This window comes from Heptranchias perlo, chromosome 9, assembly GCF_035084215.1.
Source record: "Heptranchias perlo isolate sHepPer1 chromosome 9, sHepPer1.hap1, whole genome shotgun sequence".
NCBI classification, from domain to species: domain Eukaryota; kingdom Metazoa; phylum Chordata; class Chondrichthyes; order Hexanchiformes; family Hexanchidae; genus Heptranchias; species Heptranchias perlo.
In genome coordinates, this window is record NC_090333.1 from 36830935 (window position 1) to 36852221 (window position 21287).

Below are 21287 nucleotides of genomic sequence, written 5' to 3' on the forward strand. Positions count from 1 at the left end.
CCATTCAATAAGATCATGGCTGATCTTCGACCTCAACTCCACTTTCCCGCCCGATCCCCATATCCCTCAATTCCCTTAGTGTCCAAAAATCAATCGATCTCAGTCTTGAATACATTCAACAACTGAGCATCCACACTGAACATTAACATTTAATAGTTTCTCACCATTTAAAAAATATTCTGTTTTTCTATTCTTCCTATCAAAGTGAATAACCTCACATTTCCCCACATTATACTCCATCTGCCACCTTCTTGCCCACTCATTTAACCTGTCTATATCCCTTTGCAGCCTCTTCACGTCTTCCTCACAGCTTACTTTCCCACCCAGCTTTGTATCATCAGCAAACTTGGATACTTTACGCTCGGTCCCCTCATCTAAGTCATTGATATTTTTGTAAACAACTGAGGCCCAAGCAATGATCCTTGCAGCACCCCACTAGTTAAACTTGCCAGCCCGAAAATGACCTGTTTATTCCTACTCTGTTTTCTGTCCATTAACCAATTCTCAATCCGTGCTGTTATAAATTGGATAGCCAGGTGGTGAAGGATAGAACACTAGAGCCTAGTCTTCAGTTGCTTCCAAGCCTTTATTCACAGGACTCCACATTACCACACACACCACACCCTAAATCAGCTTCCTTATAAATGGATACAAGAGAGTTCCCAATTGATATACACCACCTGAATACAATTAATACTAATTGCTATAAATCACATGGATACAATTAACACATGCTAATATATTACCCCCAATCCCATGAGCCCTAATCTTGTGTAACAACCTCTTGTGTGGCACCTTATCAAATGCCTTTTGAAAATCCAAATATACTACATCCATGGTTCCCCCTTATCTGCCCTGCTAGTTACATCCTCAAAAAACTCTAATAGATTTGTCAAACACTATTTCCCTTTCATAAAACCGCGTTGACTGTGCCTAATCATATTATGATTTTCTAAGTGCCCTGTTACTACATCCTTAATAGATTCTAGCATTTTCCCTACTACAGATGTCAGGCTAACTGGCCTATAGTTCCATGTTTTCTCTCTCCCTCCCTTCTTTAATAGCGGGGTTACATTTGCTACCTTCCAATCCATGGGGACTGTTTTGGAATCTAGGGAATTCTGGAAGATCAAAACCAATGCATCCACTATCTCTGCAGCCACTTCTTAAAACCCTAGGATGTAGGCCATCATGTCCAGGGGACTTGTCGGCTTTTAGTCCCATTAATTTCTCCAGTACTTTTTCTTTACTAATCTTAATTACTTTAAGTTCCTCACTCTCATTAGACACTTGGTTCCCACTATTTCTGGTATTTTTTTTTGTGTCTTCTACTGTGACGATAGATACAAAATATTTGTTTAATGTCTCTGCCATTTCCTTATTCCCCATTAGAATTTCTCCTGTCTCTGCCTCTAAGGGACCCATGTTTACTTTCGCTAATCTTTTCCTTTTTACATACTTGCAGAAGCTCTTACAATCTGTTCTTATATTTCTTGCTAGTTTACTCTCATTCTATTTTCTCCCTCTATCAATTTCTTGGTCATCCTTTGCTGGTTTCTAAAACCCTCCCAATCCTCAGGCTTACTACTCTTTTTGGCAACAATGTAAGCCTCTTCTTTTAATCTAATACTATTGTTAATTTCTCTAGTTAGCCACGGTTGGATCGTGGAGTTTTTATTCCTCAAGGGAATGTATATTAGTTGAGAAAATATTAACTTATCTTTTCAGATGCTGACAGAACTGCCATGCATTTTCAATATTTTTTTAACTAAAAATTTCTGTTCATGTTTTACACATGCTCAGTGTATCATAGATCTAAAAATTTAAACAAGCTACAAGGCATATTATTAAACATATACTGTGATGAGCCAGGATTGTGCCCAATTGCTAAATTAAAATCCTACTAGCCAGACTTTCAAGTTGTGGGACGGAGACCAGCCATCTTACATAAAGTCATGGGTCATAGAAATGTGCTCTCTGCATAAGAATCATGATGATTATACACAAAATAATATTTCTGTTGCAATGCCTTACATGGCTAAGTAGTTCACCAACACTCAATCTCGGCTCACAAGTGGAAAAAGACCACTTCAGCAAAGTCGCCCGATACCTGTGGTAAAATTGGCAAAAGAAAGCCTGGGAAAATATTGCCACTGCTTTGAACTGGACCTAACACTCAAAACGTTCAAAACTCCATTTCAGGAAAAAAAATGCATTATCCAAAACTGTCCACAAAAGAACACATTACCAACATGCATTGAGATTTACCTGAATCCTGACAAAAATCTTGGCTGGTCTAGGATAATGGATAATTAGGAAACTAGCAGAATGTTACCAGAAGTTCACGTTGTAGGCTCTGAGAACCTCTTCTTACAAAGAAACCACTGCACTTTTTGAATAACGGAGATGGAATCTATTGAGAATGACTATTAGCTTGAAATGTTAGACAAATTCCTAAATTCTAATGAATCTCATTCTTACCTATTAAATATTTGAATGCTGCATTCGCACCAGTGCCTTTGACAACGATCTTACTGAACATTGGGAAAGAAACCCCATAGGTCCTTCGCACAAAGCTTTCAATCTCTTGGTCGGACCCTGGCTCCTGATTCCCAAACTGGTTACAGGGGAATCCCAGGACATTGAAATGCATTGGGCCCAGTTCCCGCTGTAACTGCTGCAGGTCTTTGTAGTGACTTTCTGTGAAGCCACACTCACTGGCAACATTAACAACTAGTGACACCTGCAAAATTAGAACAGAAAGATACACAATGATTGCAATTTACAATTAAAAACAAAGGTAACAACATAACATTGATGCAAATACAGCACATTTCCTATTGAAATGTAAAAACAAAGCACAGAATGAATAAACTACAGCAGAAGTATCCAAACATTTTGGGCTCGATATTAGGAGGGAGGCGGGTTGGCAACGGGGGGTCGACTGGGCGCGTGGGTAACGCGCCCAGTGAGTTCGGGGTGCTCCGCACGCGATCGCAGCCTAATTGAAGGCACTTACCTTGGCTTCCGGGTTTCCCGTTCCAGACCTGCGCAGTGGGCGCACTGCATACCCGCATCACAGGCTGTCAGCAGGAGGAGCCCTATTTAAAGGGCAGTCCTCCAATGCTCCTCCTGCAGCAAAGAACCAATTTTGGAACATGGAGCAGGCCAGAGGCAGGGCTGCTCCAAGTTTCTCTGACTCCTCACTCCAGGTGCTGCTCGACGGGGTGAGGAGGAGGAGGGAATTTTTTTTTCCATCGGATGGGAGGAGGTGTCCTCCCTCCGCCACCAAGAAGGCCTGGCTGGAGGTGGCCGAGGAGGTCACCAGCAGCGGCAATGTGTCCAGAACCTGGGTCCAGTGCAGGAAGCGATTTAATGACCTAACCAGGTCAGCCAAAATTAGTATACTTATGCATTCTCCCACACTCCGTCTTCCACATCATCTCCACCACCATACAACTCCTTCTGCACTGCCACCACAATGCTCTCGCATCACTCCTCACATTCACTCAACCATCATTCTCACCTTGCCTGCACTTACTCACCGCCCCAGTTCCCATTCGAACACTATCACGCAACCCAATCCTCATACAATCTCATGGCTATGTCTCACACGCACCCTCCCATGCATCTCCCTCACGCTCACCCCCACCCACACCAATGCATGCAGCGGGTCACCATGCAACCATCACTCAATCACGCTTCTGTGTTTTGCCTTAATAGGAGAAGAGATGCCAGAATGCCCAAGAGAGGGCAAGGACCAGCGAGGGCCCACCACACCAGGTGGTCTTAACAGATGTGGAGCAGCAGGCACTCAAAATAAGCCAGACACTGGAGTGCCTGTCCATGGCAGACGCCGAGACTGGGAGTGCACAAGCGGCTGGTGACAGAAATCTAACACTCAGCATTTCATGACAGTGAATGATCTTAGCATCACTTGGCATCTGCAGCACCTCAACATCTGTCCACATGCTTAATATTGCTTTCTGTTCTCTTGCAGGGCCATCTGCGAGCGCCGTGACTGCGGAGGGCGATTCCTCAGAGGACCTGCCGGCCTCTGGGGGTGCATCATCACATCTGAGCCAGCCATCCACCAGCGCAGATACACACACCTCGGTGGGTCCCCGTCCTCACTTAGTTGGGCTTGCACATGGTGAGTCACCACGCACATGTGAGCACGAGCAGACCCTGGTGGCAGGGGCAGCCGTGGAGAGTCCGCGTCGGTGGGAGCACTCTTCTCCAGGCTCTGCTCAGCTGGACCCAGATGCTGAACCCTGGGGGCCAGCCGTGAAAAAGAGAGTCATCGAGGGGCAGCAGCACATTGCCGAGGTACTGGAACAGTTGCCACGCGCACTCTCCACAATCGCGCTGAGGATGGAGGAGTCCAACTCCTGCATGAGTGGAATATTGTCACAGGGATGTGAAGGCATCTCTGAGATAGTGTCGCTGGTAGGTGCAGGAATGTCTGCGATGGAGGAAAGGCTAGCCTCCATCGAGCTTCAAGCACGGCTCAACAATGAGTCCATTCAGGCCCTGACAACAGCCATTCGGATTCAGGGTGAGCAACATTCTGCCGCCTTAAACAGGCTGACAGATACCTTACAACTGGCCTTCCTAGGCCTAGCACAAGTCCTCCAAACTGTCGTCCAGCAGGGTAGAAGGAGTGATGTGGGCCTGGGCCAGGAGAGGGATGATGGTAAAAGGGGACATGGAAGTGGGGATGCCACTCAAAGCACTCCCACGTCTCACCCGTTGCCCCCCTCTCAACCAGTACCTGCAACGCTGCCCCCCCTCCAGGTGGCCAAGTCTGCCCCTGCACAGGCGCAGGTGGAGCAGTCTTTGGAGGGGCCCTCACGGGCTCCAAAACCCAGAGGGCGTCCGCGCAAAGCTTCTCGTCAGTCAGGGCATGGACAACCTGCCACCATCTCTGCTGAAGCCACAGGGGTAGCACCATGTAGGGGTAACCATAAACGTAAGACGAAGGTTTTGTGAGCACAAAGGGGATGCACAAGGGTGTAAGACAAAATGTCATGTTTTTGATTTACTTTTGTTTGTTTTGCAAAAAATCATAAAAAATTGTTATCACCACTACTGCCACGTCTTTGCAAATTTTGTCTGGTTTGTGCAATAATGCCCTTTCCTGAGGATCAACATGAAGACCCACAACTGATGCCACCCATTGCGTCACTGCAGAGTGGGTGTAGGTGTATTTGCAGGGCTGTTTTGTGCAGATGACTGAGAGACGTCGGCGATGTCCCCAGTGGCACACTGGAAGGATGCGGAGGAGAAGTTGTTGAGGGCAGTGGTGACAATGACAGCGACAGGTAAGAAGATGGTGCTCGGGCCAGCTGGGAGCAGCTCAGCATGAAGGAGGCTGCAGATGTCCACGACTACATGTCGAATGACACTAAGCCTCCGTGTGCACTGCTGCTAGAGAGGTCCAGGAAGCTGAGCCTCGGTCTGTAGACCCCGTGGCGTGGGTAGTGCCTTCTGCGATGCATCTCTCTCTGCGGTTGCCCTCCCTCCTGCTGTGCAGGTGGATGTGTCACAGCACTGTGTTGTGGAGCTCCACGTGTCAGAGGTGGACGGCGTGGCCGGCGAGGCTGGTGATGCTGTTTGACCTCCGAGGAGTTCATGACTGCAGCTATGGCGGCCCCCATCCGGAAGATGTACGTTTGAGGGGATCCGCATGGTAGGTAAATGTGTCTGCACACCGGGGTTGAGGTTGCAAGTTGGTGAATTTTAGTGTTAGGAGGAGGGTGGTACAGGCCAAACTTTGTCCAAAGTGACAGAGTGGCCTCCTGCAATGAGTGAGGTTCTCCCCCCTCCCCCCACACCTGTCAAATGGACCTTCGCAGCTGCCACAGGCTGGTGGCTGCAACACGTCTATTTCAACTGGGAGTGTTTCCCCCAGTATGGGAAACACTCTCAGTTTAGATGAAAACCCCACCCCTCCAAAAATATCCTACAAATCAGGTCTGCAAACGACCTGAAGTATCAAAATAATTGCCTGAAGTGGGATCCCGTCGGCTTTAGTTGCTGGACCAAAGCTGGCAAACACATAGAAGTCAGGTACTAAAGTGGGTTGTAAACTGCTCGGAATCTTTAGCAACCAACCAACAATATAGAGCATCATCATTTTAATTTGGAAACAAAACAAACAAATTTCTTACACAAAAACAAAATACTGCGGATGCTGGAAATCTGAAATTAAAACAGAAAATGCTGGAAATACTCAGCAGGTCAGGCAGCATCTTTAGAGAGAGAAACAGAGTTGACATTTCAGGTCAATGATCTTTCTTCGGAGAAAATTTCTGACGTGCTTGAATAAAACCATGGCAACTGATGGAAGCACTCTCGCTTTTAGCCAAATCTGTTATTTTCACTCACCTTGAAAGAAAAGAAACTGCAGTTATATGTCCCTCTCCCCCTTCCTATTAATACTGTTTCTAAGGCAACAAATCATACAGGGAAAGAGGCAACAGGCTGCTCATCACGTCTGTCATTGATCTGACCCTGGGAGGGCAGAGATATGCTAAGAGTGGACAGATTAACAATGTATTACCAGAATAATGCCATTACTGGATTTGCAGATGTTCTGAATACGATTAAATGAGGGACTCTACAACTCTACATTACATATTCATATGGACACAAGAAAGAAAACTTCTTTGTTACGCAGACTTATAAAGCAATTAAGAAAGAACAAAAATTAAACCAAGAAACAAAAGATCAAGTGCAACACCTTCTTCACACTGATTGATTATTCTTTACATATTTTCCCTTGATATTGACTCCCCGTTACTCTAGTGTCATTGGAGGGAATTGCAGACACACAATCCTGCAAACAGCTGTGACCATCCACCCCTCCCCCACCCATACAAACAGACACAAAAAAAATTCTGTGGATCGGTGCCACACCTTTTAAAAAATACATAATATTTTGACATCATATAATATTCAATAGTTTTTAAACTTTGCATGATCGATGAGGACCATGTTACAAAGTCAGGATTTCTTAGGAGGATTTGCTGTACTGGAAAATGTAAACTGAAAGCCTGACCATGTATCACACTAATGGTTCAACTGCACCACTTTTCTTTCTTTTCAAATACCATTTTCTTTTGAACAGCTATTCAATTGATCAATTGTGCCCTCTTGTGGAAATATCAGCACTCTATAAGGTACCAAGGTAGAAATTTATATAGTGCCTTTCATGACCTCAGGACGTCCTGCTCCCAGCGAGGCAAGTGGCCCGAAATTCCTTTCATTAAATGGAGAGCTGCCTGTGGAGGTGTGAAAGGGACATATAACTGCAGTCTCTTTTCATTTAAAGCTGAGCAAAAATAAAAGATTCGGCTAAAAGCAGAAGTGCTTCCATCAGATGCCATGAAGCTCACTTAAATTATTGAAATGAGGCCAGAGGTCCTATTTGGAACCAGCCTCAGGCCTCCCGGTTGGGGCCAGACGAATTTCTACCCCAATTTGTTTTGTTGATTGCTGCTCTGATATGACTGGACACACTCAGCGCCAAGTCTCCAAGCATCCCTAGATCTCTGTTAATGTTTGATTCTTTCTAGGGATGGGAATCAAAACAGTATGATTTATCAGACCACTGAGGATCACTTCAGTGGGAGAAAAAATAATCTGATTATCATTCAGAGGGTAATGATTAGATGTAATGTGGTCTTAATCCTGCTATTGCAATGGGGAAGCACCATCAGGAAAGGTTTACAGCACAGAAGGCCATTCAGCCCATCATTGTAGTTATCGGCTGTTTGCTTGAGCAATCCAAAACTAATGCCACTGCCCCACTCTCTCCCTGAAGCCCTGTATCTTCCTCTGCTTCAAACATTTATCCAATCTTCCCTTCAAAGATGTAATGGAGTGTGCCTTAACCATTCCCCGCAGCAACGCATTCCATGCACCAACAACTCTCTGCATAAAGAAATTACTGCTAACTTCTCTCCTCAGATTGTTAATGACAATTTTAAATTGTGGCATAACCAATGTTTGGAATAAATTCATCATTATTTCTTTACTCTTGTACTCTATACCCCATTTATAAAAAGCACATTTCTGTTGGTCTTTTTATGGCATTAATCTACCTGCATTCGCACATTCAGGGAATTAGGTATTTGAACTTTTTTTTTGTTCGTTCATGGGATGTGGGCGTCGCTGGCAAGGCCAGCATTTATTGCCTATCCCTAATTGCCTTTGAGAAGGTGGTGGTGAGCCGCCTTCTTGAACCGCTGCAGTCCATATGGTGAAGGTTCTCCCACAGTGCTGTTAGGAAGGGAGTTCCAGGATTTTGACCCAGCGATGATAAAGGAACGGCGATATATTTCCAAGTCAGGATGGTGTGTGATATGGAGGGGAATGTGGTGTTGTTCCCATGTGCCTGCTGCCCTTGTCCTTCTAGGTGGTAGAAGGTTTGGGAGGTTCTGTCGAAGAAGCCTTGGTGAGTTGCTGCTGTGCATCCTGTGGATGGTACACGCTGCAGCCACAGTGCGCCGGTGGTGAAGGGAGTGAATGTTTAGGGTGGTGGTTGGGGTACCAATCAAGCGGGCTGCTTTGTCCTGGATGGTGTCGAGCTTCTTGAGTGTGTTGGAGCTGTACTCATCCAGGCAAGTGAAGAGTATTCCATCACACTCCTGACTTGTGCCTTGTAGATGGTGGAAAGGCTTTGGGGAGTCAGGAGGTGAGTCACTCGCTGCAGAATACCCAGCCTCTGACCTGCTCTTGTAGCCACAGTATTTATGTGGCTGGTCCAGTTAAGTTTCTGGTCAATGGCGACCCCAGGATGTTGATGGTGGGGGATTCGGCGATGGTAATGCCGTTGAACGTCAAGGGGAGGTGGTTAGACTCTCTCTTATTGGAGATGGTCATTGCCTGGCGCAAATTTACTTGCCATCATCAGCCAAAGCCTGGATGCTGCATGCGGGCACAGACTGCTTCATTATCTGAGGGGTTGCGAATGGAATTGAACACTATGCAATCATCAGCAAACATCCCCATTTCTGACCTTATGATGCAGGGAAGGTCATTGACGAAGCAGCTGAAGATGGTTGGGCCAAGGACACTGCCCTGAGGAACTCCTGCAGCAATGTCCTGGGGCTGAGATGATTAGCCTCCAACAACCACTACCATCTTCCTTTATGCTAGGTATGACTCTAGCCACTGGAGAGTTTTCCCCCTGATTCCCATTGACTTCAATTTTCTAGGGCTCCTTGGTGCCTAGTTCTCTCTGTTCACTACACCCTTGCGTTGTTCCATTAAATGTATACTCTCATTCCTTGTTTCTATATCCCAAAATGTATTATCTCACATTTTTATCCACATTAAATTCACTTTTCTGCCCATTCCGCTAAGCTGTAGCCTGCCCAAAAAGCTACCAAATAAGGTTGAATCATGTGCGACTATTGGTCAGATTTTGGGTGGGATAAAGAACTGGACAGAATATAGTTCTTAATGGTACCAGATCTGCATAGGGACTGGTCACTAATGGAGCCCAGTGAGGATCGGTAGTAGGGTCATTGCTCTTCCTTATCATTATCAATGATCTGGATGACGAGATCGGGGGGAACTGTCTGCAAGTTCGCAGATGAGACAAAGATATCTGTGAGTATAAGGATCCGAGATGAGGAAAATAGATTGCAGGCAGAGCTAGATGTGATGGGAGAATAGGCCTGAATCTGGCAGGTGTCTTAATATAGATTAATGCAGCGTAGGGCCAATGCTAAACATGGTTGTATGTTCAAGGCTGTACATCGGGCAAAGGACCTGGGTGTTACAGTGTATTATAACTATTAACCTGCATCCGATGGCCCCTACGCAGGCAGCACGTGAATTTCGAACTGCCTGTTACTTCCCATGATAGCAGTGCACGTAACACTGGCTGCACGGAGAATGAGGAAGCCCAAAATGGGGCGTGCTAAGTGCACGTCATCAACAGCCTGCACCTCTTAAAAGGTTCAGGTGCACATTTTAAATGGGACATGCACAGTCCACTCGGAGGAGGGAAAGAGGGCCGGAAGGATGGCGGGACCGGTGCAAGAGAGGGCCCCACGCTTCTCCGATGATGCACTGGAGGTCCTGGTTGAGGGGTTGGACGAAAGGAGAGCCAACATGTACCTGCAGGGTGGCAGGAGACCCACCAGACTCCAGCTCCACAGGCATTGGGAGGCTGTGGCCCAGGAAGTCAACGCCAGGAGCATTGCACCTGGCTGCAGTGCCGAAAGAAGTTCAATGATTTGACGAGTGGTCAAGGTAAGTGAATGCAAGTTTCAAGTGGTACATCTGACCACCGACTGCATTACTGTTCCATCCATCACACCCCCGTCACCCACCCACCAACAAACACTGCCCATCCATATGCAATGCTGCACTCGGCATGCTGCATCTCCCCCGCACGTAGTACCACACTTGCAGGCCACAAAACCACCATTCAGTGACAGCTATTCGACCATAACAGGCACATCACCCAGACACCTTGCAGGATACTCATTGACACACTGCCCTCTGTCTTGCAAGGGAAAGTGGCGCATAACAGCCGGCAGCAGGAGAGACCTGAGGGAGGACAGGCATGCCTTCACGTCCTCACCCCCTTGGAGGAGACTGCGCTTTGGATCATTGGCCCGGCTGTCGCTGCAGCCGTGATCACATGCCGCACTGGAGGTCCCGATGAAGGAGATCTCTGCATATCTAATGCTCCTTCTCCTTTCCCACATCTCCCTCCTCCCATAATCTTTTCTGACTCACGTGCTGCAGATGCTGTCAGCACGCACGTCGTACTTGTTCCTCTCCCCGCTCCACAACTCAACTGTTTCCCTTTGTCATTGCAGATACCAAGAACACATGGCTGCACCGTCCAAGGAGGAGGAGGAGGAAGAGGAGGACACTGAAGGCACCCCGTCACTCGATCTGTCACTCGCATCCACCAGCTCAGAGACTGATGCTGCGCGTCCTTTAGAGGCTAGGTTAGGGAAGGGATCTGCACGTGGTGAAACGTCGAGCACAAGTGCACAGGAGCCGGGGCGGGGGGAACGGATACTACAGGTTCCAGCTCGCCAGAGGGTGAGGTCACTCACTAGTTCTGCTGCAGAGGAGTTAGATGAGGACTTCGATGGGCCAGGCTACAGAAGACGGCTGATGGGTGTAGACCACCAAATGCTTGGGGTACTGCAAAGTTTGCCAGAAAGCATGTGCACAATGAGAAGGGGCATGGAGGGGCAGAGCTTTGTGCAGAGCTTGGAGCCCATCCTTTCCAACATGGAACAGGTGGTCACCTCCATCGGCACACCTGTGGAACCCACCATGATGCAGCGCCTGATGACTGATGTCACGGCGTCCATTGCAGCACAGGCCGATGTCATCAAAGGTCTGCAAGCTACGGTTGCAGCTCAGACTGCTGCAACGGAAGCTCAGACTGCTGCTATTGTGGGTCTGGGAACCACTGTGGAATGGAGCCTCCGGGGCATCACAGCACTCCAGCAATCCGTTCTCTAGCTGATCACCGGGATTGCCGAGGCACCACCCCGGGAGAGTGGCAGTGGCACCATGGCAGTCGGACCTGCTGTCTCTCAGGAAGAGAACATTCCTGCTCCCAACCCTGCCACTCTGCCAGTGCCCTTGTTGTTGCCAATCAGCCAATCAGACCAGTCTACTGCAGCCCAAGCTGAGATGGTGCAGTCTGAAGCTGGGCCCTCTCGGCCCAGAGCTGCTCGAGGTCGTCCTCCAAGGCCATCTGCACACTCCTCCATTGAAAGCCAGCAGCCTCCCACCACCCATGCCCCAGCCACTGCAGAAGCACCTCGTAGGAGCACTAGGAAAGATAAAGGCACACGAACAACAGGCACTAAGGGAATGCACAAGGGTGAATAGTTCTGTTCTGTTTCCTAAATTTGATTTGTTAATTAATGTGCCTTTGCATTTGCATTTGGTGGTGGTTTTTATTTGTGCGATGAGCTGGGGGGAAAGCAATGTGTAATCAGACGGAGGGCGATTTGATGGTCATGTGGGAGCGGAAAGGTGGGGTGTGTAGGACTGTTGGTGAGTTGGGGGATGTAGTTGACATTATTGATAGTGGGCACGGATCAGGCGAACACGCACAGCCCTTGCAGACAAGGCGTGTGTTCCCTATTGCACCCTTGAGTCTTCCTCCACTTCCTCCTCCGGCTCCTCCCCCTCCTCAGCCTCTGACTCAGGGTCTTCTTCGATCATCGGTGGCAAGGGCTGGTCCCTCATGATGGTGAGGTTGTGCAGCATGCAGCATACCACCACGTATCACCCCACCCACTCAGCAGAGTATTGGAGGGCTCCTCCAGACCGTTCCAGGCAGCGGAAGCATTGTTTCAGGAGGCCTATGGTGTGCCCCAGGACGTTGCATGTGGCAGCCTGGCTCTCATTGTAGGCCTGCTGTGCATGTGTGCGTGGGTGCCTGACCGGAGTCATGAGCCACGGCTTGAGAGGCTAGCCCTTGTCGCCCTGTAGCCAGCTTTTGACTTGCCGAGGCGGGTGAAAGATAGCTGGCACATTGGACTGCCGCATAGCGAAGCTGTCGTGACTACTCCCAGGGTAGCGGGCATCGACCTCCATGTTCCTCATCTCATACATCGCATCGGTGACCTCCATTATGCAGCAGTGCACTGCATCCTGCGAGATGTTGCAAATGTTGCCAGCAGAGGCCTGAAATGATCCTGAGTTGTAGAAGTTCAGTGCAACGGTTACCTTCACAGCCACAGGCAATGCTGTCCTTGCCCTGCTCTGAGGCTGCAGTTGTGGCCGCACCAGTTGATAGATCTCCGTCACGGCCTCCCTGGTGAACCTCAGCTGTCAGATGCAATGCTCCTCGCTCATGTTGAGGTAAGACAATTGGTCCCGGAAGGCCCTCATTGGATACAGCCTCCTGCTCAGTGCCCTGCGCCTCCGCCTCCGCCTCCTCCCTCTCCTCGCAACTTGACCTGCTCTGCGTGGCCTCTCTGCATGCTCCAAGTCATGCTCAATGCCCAGCGGGAGCCCTAGCAGACCACCCATGGTTGCCAGGAATGTTATTCAAACACAGTTGTAACTTTCCCAACCATAAGGCAATATCTGCTAAACCACTCTCAAATGTACTGTAGCAACTCTCAGTAAGTATAGGGAGCTTCAAAAAACACTTCCTATTCCACCAGCAACCAGAAGCAATAATCCAGCAACTAACCTGCAACAGCTGGATGGTCCCTTTAAATAGTACTGGTTGGGGGGGGGGGGGGGGCCCTCCAGGACATCTAAGACATATTCAGGTGTGCGTGGTAAAGACTGTGCGTTGAGTTGAGCGTTAAGTCCCAAAGTGGTGTCTATCACTTTAAATCAGCGTTGCACACTGATTGTATGCATTTTCTCCCTACTTTAATGCTGCCGGCATTCGGTATATGCGCATGCGCTAATATCTATATCAAGATGGTGTCCGGCGCACGTCACGCTGGAAACGTGATTTGATTTGATTGAGGGTTCCTTGGTTTTCCCAACTGGCATGGGAAACTAGTGAGTAGAAAAAGTAACTGAAAAGAGGGAGGTTTACTAAATTAAAAGGGGAGATAAAATCACCCTATCTATTAAACTGAACCGGGTGACTAACACATTAGTTAATAGTAATAGTGTACATAAACGAAAAAAATCAGTGTGAAAAATACCGGACCCCAAAAGACCCTGGCAAATTTGGAGAAAAATCAGTTAAAAAAAAGTTTTTATTTTGACCATCGCTAAAACTGAAGAAAACAAACAAGTGACTTAAAAAAGGCACAGTTAAGCAAAATGACAACCCATAATTACATGGAATCTACAGCACAGAAACAAGCCATGCAGCCTAACTGGCCTATGTCGGTGATTATACTCAAAACAGGTCTCCTCCCACTCTAAAGACTTCTTCCCACCCTATGACCGTATCCTTCTATTCCCTTCAACCACAAGTATACAGCAGCAGGCCACAGTGATTTTAACTGCTAGGAATCATTTAACTGCTGCCGGTCCACTTCCCATATGGGATTGGCGTCAAAAGGGCACAGAGCAGCTGCCGGTAGGCAATGGTAAGGCAGCCATTGAGCGCCTGCCAGCTTCCAGGTAAGTGACAGGGAGGGGATTTTGGGAGGGTCTCATAGGATAGGGCGGTGAAGGTGGGGTGGAGTCTGGGGCAGGAGGTACCGTAACTTTCCTTGTGTGGCCCAGAGGAGCCTCTTGCTCCACTTGACCCCACAAATGAAAGCCTTAGACTTACATGAAGGAGGGAATTTTAACCCCCAAGAATGGGTGGGTTGGGGGCGGGTGGGAAGTTAAACTCCAGCATGGGTTTCCTGGGCCACGAGAATCACCGCAAGTAAAAGGAGGCGAGAGTAGTCAGATCCATGAGGTAAGTACCTTTATTGCACTGCTTGTAGGCCAGGAGGAGCAGGAATGCTTCCCCGCAGCTCACCAAGCAAACCTTTTAAACACCTCGTGATCGGCTGACCCCCTGCGATTTCCTATGCGCCGAAACCCCGAAGATCCCAATCTCTCCCCGACCTTCCTCATACAAAACCCAAAGACCCCGATCTCTCCCCGACCTTCCTCATACAAAACCCAAAGACCCCGATCTCTCCCCAACCTCCCCCATACAAAACCCAAAGACCCTGATCTCTCCCCGACCTCCCCCATACAAAACCCAAAGACCCCGATCTCTCCCCGACCTTCCCCATACAAAACCCAAAGACCCCGGTCTCTCCCCAACCTTCCCCATACAAAACCCAAAGACCCCGATTTCTCCCTGACCTCCCCCATACAAAACCCAAAGACCCCGATCTCTCCCTGACCTCCCTCATATAAACCCCAAGACCCCGATCTCTCCCCCATACAAAACCAAAACCCCAATCTCTCCCCAACCTCCCCCATATGAACCCAGGAGACCCTGATCTCTCCCCGACCTCCCCCATACAAACCCTGAAGTCTTCAATCGCTCCCTGGCTGCTTTCCCACCCGATAGGCAACCAGCCTGTCAATCTGGCTAGCTGTTGGGCGCAAAAGCTGTTGAAAAAATTTTAAAGACGTCCTACTGTCAAAATCATCATGACATGCGGGAAACCCTTACTTCCGGGTTTCCCTTCCGAAAACCCCCCACCCCGCTCTTTTCCCCCTCTCCGAGTTAATATCCAGGCCGGAGCGTCTCTTCTGTCTGCAGACCTGCTTCTGCCCAGCAGGAAAGCTCCATCAGCCCACTGGTTTCTGCCAGGGTTAAAGATCGACCCCAGTGTTTCTGTCCCAAGCTTCAAATCATTTGCATACACTATAAATAGCAATAGCCCCACCACCGATCCTTGTGGTACCATCACTTTGAAAAAACAATTTTGAACCTAAATGCGTAACCAATGCATCAGCGATTTTATTCCAATGTACTTGGGGTGTTCCCGTTTAAAAACACTAAACGTGCATTTAGATGTTACCAATGCCTCCAACTTTGAATACACAGATGCAAAACATTGTAGTGACTTAAAATTGATTTTAATGTAAAAACAAAGGGTAAAAGTCATGTTCCTGTGCAAAGACACAGTGACAATATGTACTAAAATAAAATCTCTGATGTGTTGTATTAGTTATGATGTGGAGATGCTGGTGATGGACTGGGGTGGACAAATGTAAGGACTTGCACAACACCAGGTTATAGTCCAACAGTTTTATTTTAAATCACAAGCTTTCGGAGCTTTCCTCACCTGATGAAGGAGGAAAGCTCTGAAAGCTTGTGATTTAAAATAAAACTGTTGGACTATAACCTGGTGTTGTGCAAGTCCTTACATTTGTATTAGTTAGACATTCATCTTCAAACAATGGATTTTGAAACATAGGTGGCTAGTTTCACAAAGTGATGGTCTTCATAGAATCATAGAAAATAGGAGCAAGAGTAGGCCATTCGGCCCTTCAGGCCTGCTCCGCCATTCAAAATGATCATGGCTGATCGTCTAACTCAGTACCCTGTTCCCACTTTTTCCCCATATCCCTTGATTCCTTTAGCATTAAGAAATATATCTATCTCCTTCTTGAATATATTTAATGACTTGGCCTCCACTGCCTTCTGTGGTAGAGAATTCCACAGGTTCACCACCCTCTGAATGAAGAAATTTCTCTTCATCTCGGTTCTAAATGGCATACCCCGTATCCTGAGACTGTGACCCCTGGTTCTGGACTCCCCATCCATCGGGAACATCCTCCCTGCATCTAGTCTGTCTAGTCCTGTTAGAATTTTATATGTTTCGATGATATCACCTCTCATTCTTCTAAACTCTAGTGAATATAGGCCTAGTCGACCCAATCTCTCCTCATACGTCAGTCCTGCCATCCCAGGAATCAGTCTGGTAAACCTTCGTTGCACTCCCTCCATGGCAAGGACATCCTTCCTCGGATAAGGAGACCAAAACAGCACACAATACTCCAGATGTGGTCTCACCAAGGCCCTGTACAATTGCAGTAATACATCCCTGCTCCTGTACTCAAACCCTCTTGCAATGAAGGCCAACTTACCATTCGCCTTCCTAACTGCTTGCTGCACCTGAATGCTCGCTTTCAGCGACTGGTGTACAAGGACACCCAGGTCTCGTTGCACCTCCCCTTTTCCCAATCTATCACCATTCAGATAATAATCTGTCTTTCTGTTTTTGCAACCAAAGTGGATAACCTCACATTTATCCACGTTATACTGCATCTGCCATGTTCTTGCCCACTCACAAAACTTGTCCTCCTCACAGCTCACATTCCACCCCAGCTTTGTGTTGTCTGCAAACTTGGAAATGTTACATTTAGTTCCCTCATCCAAATCATTGATATATATTGTGAGTAGCTGGGGCCCAAGCACTGATCCCTGCGGTACCCCACTAGTCACTGCCTGCCACCCGGAAAAAGTCCCGTTTATTCCTACTCTCTGTTTCCTGTCTGTCAACCAATTCTCAATCCATGCCAGTATATTCCCCCAATCCCATGTGCTTTCATTTTGCACACTAACCTCTTGTGTGGGACCTTAGCAAAAGCCTTCTGAAAATCCAAATTCACCACATCCACTGGTTCTCCCTTATCTGTTCTACTAGTTACATCCTCAAAAAACTCCAATAGATTTGTTAAGCATGATTTCCCTTTCATAAACCCATGCTGACTTTGTCCACAGAATTTCTACCAACAACAGGTCCATCATTTCTTCAAAGAATTCCCGTAAATTTGTTAGACAAGACCTCGCTCCCATAAATCTATGCTGACTTTCTCATACTACAGTATATCTATCTGAGTGTTTCATTAATCCCTCTTTCAGGATACCTTCTAATATCTTATCCACAACAGATGTTAGGCTTACTGGCCTGCGGTTTCCTGGACCATCCTTATGCCCTTTTTAAAAGATTGGTGTTGTATGATATTAGCTACTTTCCAACCCTCAGGCACTCATTCCATTCCTAACGATTCCCTGAAGATACTATGACTTTTGTTAGCCATTTCTTTAAGTGCCCTTGTATGAAGTACATCCAGCCCTGGTTCCACACAAATGCATCCCACCAGTTGTGCAGAACTCAAAAGCATCATATTTTGAATACCCTCACACCTTAGTGGCATTAAATAATTTTTGTACAACATTTACAGTAGAAAAAGAGGATAACATGCCAGAAATCCCAAGAAAACTAATATTGAATCAGGGACAGGGACTCGATAAAATTAACATAAGTAAAGCAACAGTAATGAAGAAAATAATAGCACTAATGAGTGACAAATACCCAGGACCAGATGGTTTCCATCCCAGGGTGTTAAAGGAAGTAGGTGAGCACATTGTAGATGCCCTAACTATAATCTTTCAAAGTTCTCCAGATTCAGGAACTGTCCCTCTAGATTGGAAAATTGCACATGTCACTCCACTTTTTAAGAAAGGAGAGAAGGAAACCAGGGAATTATAGACCAGTTAGCCTAACATCTGTTGTGGGGAAAATGCTGGAGTCAGCCCTGGCAACATCCTCATAAATCTCCTCTGTACCCTCTCTAGTGCAATCGCATCTTTCCTGTAATGTGGTGACCAGAACTGTACGCAGTACTCTAGCTGTGACCTAACCAATGTTTTATACAGTTCTAGCACAACCTCCTTGCTCTTATATTCTATGCCTCAGCTAATAAAGGAAAGTATCCCGTATGCCTTTTTAACTTATCTACCTGCCCTGTTACCTTCAAGGATCTGTGGACATGCACTCCAAGATCCCTCACTTCCTCTACACCTCTTGGTATCCTCCCATTTATTGTGTATTCCCTTGCCTTGTTTGCCCTCCCCAAATGCATTACCTCACACTTCTCTGGATTGAATTCCATTTGCCACTTTTCTACCCACCGGGCCAGTCCATTGATATCTTCCTACAGTCTACAGCTTTCCTCCTCACTATCAACCACACGGCCAATTTTTGTATCATCTGCAACTTCTTGATCAAGCCCCCCACATTTAAGTCCAAATCAATATATATCACAAAAAGCAAGGGACTTAGTACTGCGCCTTGCAGAACCCCACTGGAAACACCTGTCAACCATTACCCTTTGCTTCCTGCCCCTGAGCCAATTTTGGATCCAACTAGCCACTTTCCCTTGAATCCCATGGGCTTTTACTTTTTTGTCCGGTCTGCCATGTGGGACCTTGTCAAAAGCCTTGCTAAAATCCATGTACACTACATCAAATGCATTACCCTCATCAACCCTCCTCAAAAAAGTCAATCAAGTTAGTCAGACATGACCTTCCCTTAACAAATCCACGCTGACTGTCCTTGATTAACCTGTGCCTTTCTAAATGACGATTTATGCTGGCCCTCAGAATTGATTCCAATAAATTGTCCACCACTGAGGTTAGACTGACAGGCGTATAATTACTCGGTCTATCTTTTTCAACAATGGTACATTAAATCCAATCCTCCAGCATCACGCCTGTAGTCAGGGAGGATTGGAAAATGATGGTCAGAGCTTCTGCTATTTCCTCCTTTGCTTCTCTTAACAGCCTGGGATACATTTCATCCAGGCCTGGCAATTTATCTACTTTCAAAGATGTTAAACCCTTTAATACTTCCTCTCCCACTATGTTTATCCTATCCAATATTTCACACTCCTCCTCCTCAACTACAATCTCCGTATCGTCCCCCTCTTTTGTGAGGACAGACGCAAAGTATTAGAACATAAGAAATTGGAGCAGGAGTAGGCCAATCGGCCCCTCGAGCCTGCTCCGCAAAGATTCATCAAGAACCATACCCACATCTTCCGCCTCCACACATAGGTTACCTTTCTGGTCTCTAATAGGCCCTACTCTTTCCTTAGTTATCCTCTTGCTCTTTATGTATTTATAAAACATTTTTGGCTTTTCCTTAATTTTACTTGCCAGTAATTTTCACACCCTCTCTTTGCTTTCCTAATTTCCTTTTTAATTTTACCCCTGCACTTTCTATACTCCTCTAGTACTCTGATACTTCACTCGAGTGCCTATTCGTGTTCTATGAGCCTTTATAATGAGCTTTGGAAGGCTATTTGAGTCAGGGTGGGATCGTAGGTGAGCCTGTTTCTCTCCTCACCTCACATCTGTGCACATACATCCTCCAGCACTAGTTACAGAACAGTAGCAGGCACTGGTTTCTCCCTCCCTAGCTAAGGGGCATTGATTGTAGCACCCCAACAACTGCCCTGGCTGAGGTCAGTTAACTCAGCACAGATGAGGCATCAAACTGGAGCCTCTTTTATCTGTATGGCTCAGTACCACAGAGAAATTAGGGGAGAAAATAATTAATTTTAATATGCTACAAATATATTTGATTTAGATCTAGTATCTCCAGTCCATGGAAGGCCAATGACTGAATTCTTAAAGTCCAGATGTTCAAAGAGTGATTTTGAGACCAGGCTTACACACTTGAAAAGTCATTGTTTTCCCATTTATATACCAGGACCATCACACTGAAAAAACAATTTTGAACCTGAATATGAAACCAATGCATCAGTGATTTTATTCCAGTGTACTTGGGGTGTTCCCGTTTAAAGACACTAAACACACATTTAGATGTTACCAATGCCTCCTACTTTGAATACACAGATGCAAAACATTGTAATGACTTAAAATTGATTTTAAAATATATGTACCATGTAAATACAAAAAGAGGGTAAAAATTATGTTCCTGTGCAAAGATACAGTGACAATATGTATTAAAATAAAATCTCTGATTGTTGTATTAGTTAGACATTCATCTTTAAACATTGGATGTTGAAACATAGGTGGCTAGTTTCACAAAATGATAGTCCTAGAGTATGAAGTGGAAGCGATTGTCTGGGTGCACCAATTAACTTTTAAAAAATGAATAACTGATTTATTTAATTCGAGGTACGTTGCTTTTCACAGCTTTACAATATAGCTTATCAACTTTATAGCAGTAAGTAAACGGGTTTAGGCACAAAAGTTAAACTGTTTTATTGATGATGCCACGTATACAGCCGCTGTGCTCAAAGGGGCCTCTGCGATTTCCTTGGAGTTACCGATTAAATGACGACAATCTCACTTAGGGCAAATAGTGAGTAGTATCTATACTCGAAGTTCACATATGTGTTAGTCGTGTAAAACATTCGTGCTTCATGCAGAGGTGAGTTTGCACAGCCCTTTTACCGTGCCCGGTTAGTAACGGGTTGGAGTTGGCAAACTTACCGATCCTCTGTACTTCTCCAATGAAACTAGCTTGCCTCTAATGTTTACTCCCCTAAAGGAGTAAAAATCGTTGGTTTTCTCTTCGGACGGCAAGACGAGAAAGAACAGCGCCGTGGCCACCGCGAGTAACATAATTATGATTAGCAAAAGTTTGAGCAAGGCAGCGGCTGTACTCGGCTGCTTCTGAGCAGTTTCCGGCATTATTTATTGGCTCTTGCACCGAGATAGACCGCTTTCAGAGCCGTACCACAGGTCTGCAATTCTCACCAGTCAGATTAGACAGTGCCGCAAAACAGTCGTAATAACCTCCAGAACGCACCAAAAATGTAAGTGACGCCTAATGTTTGCCAACTGTCGCCAACAAGGAACTTCCTCTTTTAAATTACTTGTTTTTCTTTCATTCTGTTATTATCCAAGTGATATGTGACCTCCTTATCCCTTCTACCAAAATGCACCACCTCACACTTCCTTTATTGAAATTCATTTGCCAATTACACACCCATTCTGCAAGTTTATTAATGTCTTCTTGTATTTTGTTGCATTCTTCCTTTGCATTAATTACACCCCGTTTGGTTTTGACCACAAATTTTGAAATTGTACT

The 21287-nt window shown here is 46.4% G+C and overlaps 1 protein-coding gene across 1 annotated transcript in view; it reads right to left on the minus strand.

Moving 5' to 3' along the window:
* Positions 1–21036, minus strand: part of gpx7 (glutathione peroxidase 7) — a 34475-nt gene extending 13439 nt beyond the window's left edge. The window contains exons 1-2 of the mRNA XM_067990198.1: positions 20687–21036; positions 2482–2743 (exon numbers count right to left, since the gene is read on the minus strand). Of these exons, the coding sequence (XP_067846299.1) occupies positions 2482–2743; positions 20687–20887 (463 nt within the window). The 5' untranslated portion in view covers positions 20888–21036. The remainder of the gene's footprint in view (positions 1–2481; positions 2744–20686) is intronic.
* Positions 21037–21287: the final 251 nt, after the last annotated feature.